Source organism: Austrofundulus limnaeus, unplaced genomic scaffold, assembly GCF_001266775.1.
Source record: "Austrofundulus limnaeus strain Quisiro unplaced genomic scaffold, Austrofundulus_limnaeus-1.0 Scaffold502, whole genome shotgun sequence".
Classification (NCBI taxonomy): domain Eukaryota; kingdom Metazoa; phylum Chordata; class Actinopteri; order Cyprinodontiformes; family Rivulidae; genus Austrofundulus; species Austrofundulus limnaeus.
Genome location: NW_013952904.1, coordinates 202634 through 206487, shown reverse-complemented (window position 1 = coordinate 206487; position 3854 = coordinate 202634). Strand labels below are relative to the sequence as shown.

The 3854-nt window shown below is 34.8% G+C and overlaps 1 protein-coding gene across 1 annotated transcript in view; it reads right to left on the bottom strand.

The window, feature by feature from the left end:
• Positions 1 to 2438: 2438 nt before the first annotated feature.
• The window catches only part of LOC106530238 (ectonucleotide pyrophosphatase/phosphodiesterase family member 2), a gene marked incomplete in the record, with an annotated part of 36908 nt that continues 35492 nt past the window's right edge, over positions 2439 to 3854 (bottom strand). The window contains 1 exon segment of the mRNA XM_014025820.1: positions 2439 to 2761. Coding sequence (XP_013881274.1) covers positions 2591 to 2761 — 171 coding nt within the window.

The window sequence follows — 3854 nt, the reverse complement described above, 5'->3', positions numbered from 1 at the left end:
AGGGAGATCTTTCCAACGATTTAGGCTTTCCAGTAACCTGTCATCATGTGCCTTAGCCACACCTTAGCTTAGGTCATTTTTTTGTGGGTGTCCAATGAGTGCTTCTCTAAAAGAAAACTGAGGTTTATGTTTCTAGAAATTTTGACAAATGGTCACAGCAAATGTGTCTTTGGTGTTTCCAGTTAAGATAGACTTTTTCTGTTCAAAGCTATGGGAGAAGATTTCCACCAAACTGAGGCAACTGCGAGGAAGTGATCAATCCATTTTGGGCCAAGTTTTGTGTTTTCTTTTTCTTGTCTCGGCATAGTGTGCGTTTACCGATACATTTAATATGTATTTAAATGTTCTATGGTTTGCCATCCATTTAATATGTTTTGTTTTGTTAATAAATGTTTCTTTCTTGTATAAATGGAGACTTATCACTGTGTCATTTTCATCATATAAATGGAGGAAGAAACAGCAACATCAGCTTCAAGAATCAGCCCAAAAAGTCATCAGCACAATTAGACTGATGTCAAAATAACGTCATCGGCTACAGCACTAAAAAACCTGTATCAGTTGATCCCTAAGGGACACCTAAATAAAGTATACTTTAAAAAAAAACTACAATGTTTTTGATTTAGCAAGTATCACTTTTGCAGAGAATGTAAGAAAAAGAGAACACATTATTTTCATTGATTCTAAGAAAAAAAATGTTCAAAAAGGGGGAAAAAACTCAGTTCCATTCACTGGAGGATTTCCTACTCTGTTTATCCTTTATTTGAAATACTACATGAATATACATTACTTTGTCTACAACTTAAAAAAGCTCCTAAAGCCATTCATTTCACTTTTCACTGCCATTCTTTTTTAAATTTCTACTTGGCTATATTGCTCACCAATGCAATCTAACAAAAGTAAATACCAAAAATGAAAAAAAAAAAAAAAACAGACATGTTATGAGTATTTATTTTTTTCTGTACACAGTTATCTAAAAGTTTAACAATAGTGGCAACAAATGCAACATTAAACAAGTGCTCATTTTGGTGCTTAGAGTTAAAAATTGCTACATCGTTTTATTTTATTTTGGATATACATTTAGCAAAATTTATGAAGACAGAAATCCTCTGAACTCTGCAGAGTGCAGCTGGTCACTATCTGAGTTTATCAGTTTTACTATTAATATATATTAACAACAACTTAGTCACAATCATCCACCTTTGTGATGCATTTTTATATCTTTAACCAGATCTCATAAAAAGATGTTATTCACCCTTTACTCTGAAGAGAACAATTTAGTAAAACTAAAAAAAAAATGTTTTTCTTAGAAATAAAGCATCTCATCTTTGAGACACACCAAAAAAAAAAATCTTTTAAAAAACAATGTTTGACTTTTTCGTAACATAAACTATGTTTTTAATTTTTTAATCGTGAGTGATGAGATGATTTTTAATCAGGTACTTGTTTTGAGGTGTTCAGAGAACTGACCAGGTGTCAAGGACAAAAAAAAAAAAGTCAATATAACAACACAAAAAGTAAGTAAATTATTTTTTGGTAAATTATTTTGTTGTAACAATACTTCTTGGCAATAATTGTCATACTATTAGAAAGCCTATTATTTTAACCTTTAAATGGTGCCACATTTGTAGGGATCATGCATATGTGAGATGAGCACTAGAGCTGAGTATGTGGTTTGTACGGAGCCCGCAAGGGGACACGGGGGGATTTTTTCCTTTTGCATTCCCTCACAATACTTTTGCGTTACCTCGCAATATTGTTTTGCATTCCCGCGCAAAAGTTTGATTTGTATAGGAACTGCATTAAATCAGACTTTTATTTTGAAATATCCAGTTACCAAAACAGGATGTGTCACCACAAGTTCGTGAAATTGACATTGATGTTGCGTGGCTGCACTGTGTTAAAACATCGGCATGTGACATACTTCCATGCGTGGTTGTGTGATATATTCTTTCTGAAGCTGAATTAAAGCAGTAGGCTAACTCGCTAATGGTGAGTAGGTGAATTTGTTAATAAATCGGCAGGCACAACAGTGTTTAATGAATTTCGCGAGGGAACGGAAAAGGTATTGCGAGGTAACGCAATGCATTTGTGTGGGAAAGCAAAAAGAAAAAAAATCCCCCCCAATGTCCGGTAGGGGGCTCCGTAGGTTTGCACTTATGAAAACGTGTGAAAATAATCTACCAAACACTAATTTCCTTACTTTTGTGCTAATTACACTTTTTTTTCAAAATGCAAACAACACTTTAAAATAGTTTGAAACTACACTGCATGTATTTGATGTTTARTATGAAAAAATAAGCATAGATCACAGTGACGGAGCTGAAATACCTGATGGTGCTTTAGGTATACGGAACAGCATAGCTGTTTCATGATTTGTGTCCTGACAGCTTTTTGACCTCACTCTGACCTTTTCCACTTTCCAAATGAACGTAATAATATTAAAGAAGAAAACCTTTTTTATTTTTTTCAAATTTTCATAAACAATATAATCCATTTTAAAGCACATATTGGGCAGTTCCTTCTGTCCAGCGAGGATGAAGTGAAATGTGGGACCTCTCATAAGGGGCAACCTCCAGTCTTTGTGCACGTATTAGTCATCATCCTCAAAGGTGTGCAGGTAGGTTTTGAGGCTTAGGGTCCTGACGTATGTGAGGCTTGTGGATCGGTACAGGTCCAGGCCGGTCAAGATTTCCACGTCTCGGACTCGAGCCGTGTGGAGCTTCACGAGTTCTTCAACCCAATGGGACTCATCCTCAGCGCTCTGCGGGAAGACAGCACAGAGGAGGTGATTCACCAGCTCAGATACGGACAAACACTGAGGCCAGAGGAATTTACTGGAAGACCTGAAAACCTGTTTATATTTTATTAGAGGGAAACTATCAACAGACAACTGATAGCTGGAGCTCATTTAGTCTGACAAACATCTCAAAACTGCAGAATTACACAAAAATCAGCTCCATTGACGCAACTAAACATGATAGCAAACAGCAAAAATTTAGATAAATAATTACGAACGTGTTTTTGCATTCCAGAAATCAGCAATCATCTGCAGAATGAATGCAGATWAAATTAGAGAATTGCTGAGCAACAACAACTCATGTGTTCCATCAATGGAACAGTGCACTGATCTGACATCAAACACATGGTATACTGTAACAGCTGGAATAAATCACAACCAAAAACTTAACTTACTTTATAAAGATTTTTCCCCTCAACACTAGCGAGACAAAAGTTTATTAGAACAAAAGGCAAGTTCTTAATTATAGCAAGCATGGGGGTGTTTTTAAAAGTTTAAAGTTATAAAAGTTAGAAAAGATTAAAACAAGACAGTTGTTTAGATTTAATTTTCTTTTAATTTACAGGAAGTGATTGGATAGAAGGCAAGTTTAGGCTTTTCAGCACAAAACGTCCAATCTGCCAATAAAATCTGAATGACTTTTTGTGATAACAGACACATTTTCAAGAAATAAAAAAGCAGTCCACTGATTCTGCTCAAACGCCTTGAGGAGTGAAAACAATAACCTTTTTTTTTATAAGAGAGTTTAACTTTTCACAAAGTCTCAAAAGTTATTCAAAACCTACATTCTCGATATTCATTCCCGCAATAAATCACATTATTTAAATAAGGCATCAGTGAAACAYGGAAAACACAGACATACCTAGATTTGAAGGGTTTGAGGTCAGTCCTGCACTTTGTTTACTCTGACCCCTTAAACATTTTTTAACTTTACTTTAAAAACCTCATGTTGCTAAATCACTCAGAAATAAAAAGACTAATTGTCATACAGCGGGTAAAATAAATATTGAACACGTCATCATTTTTCTCAGTAAATATATTACTAGAGGTGCTAATG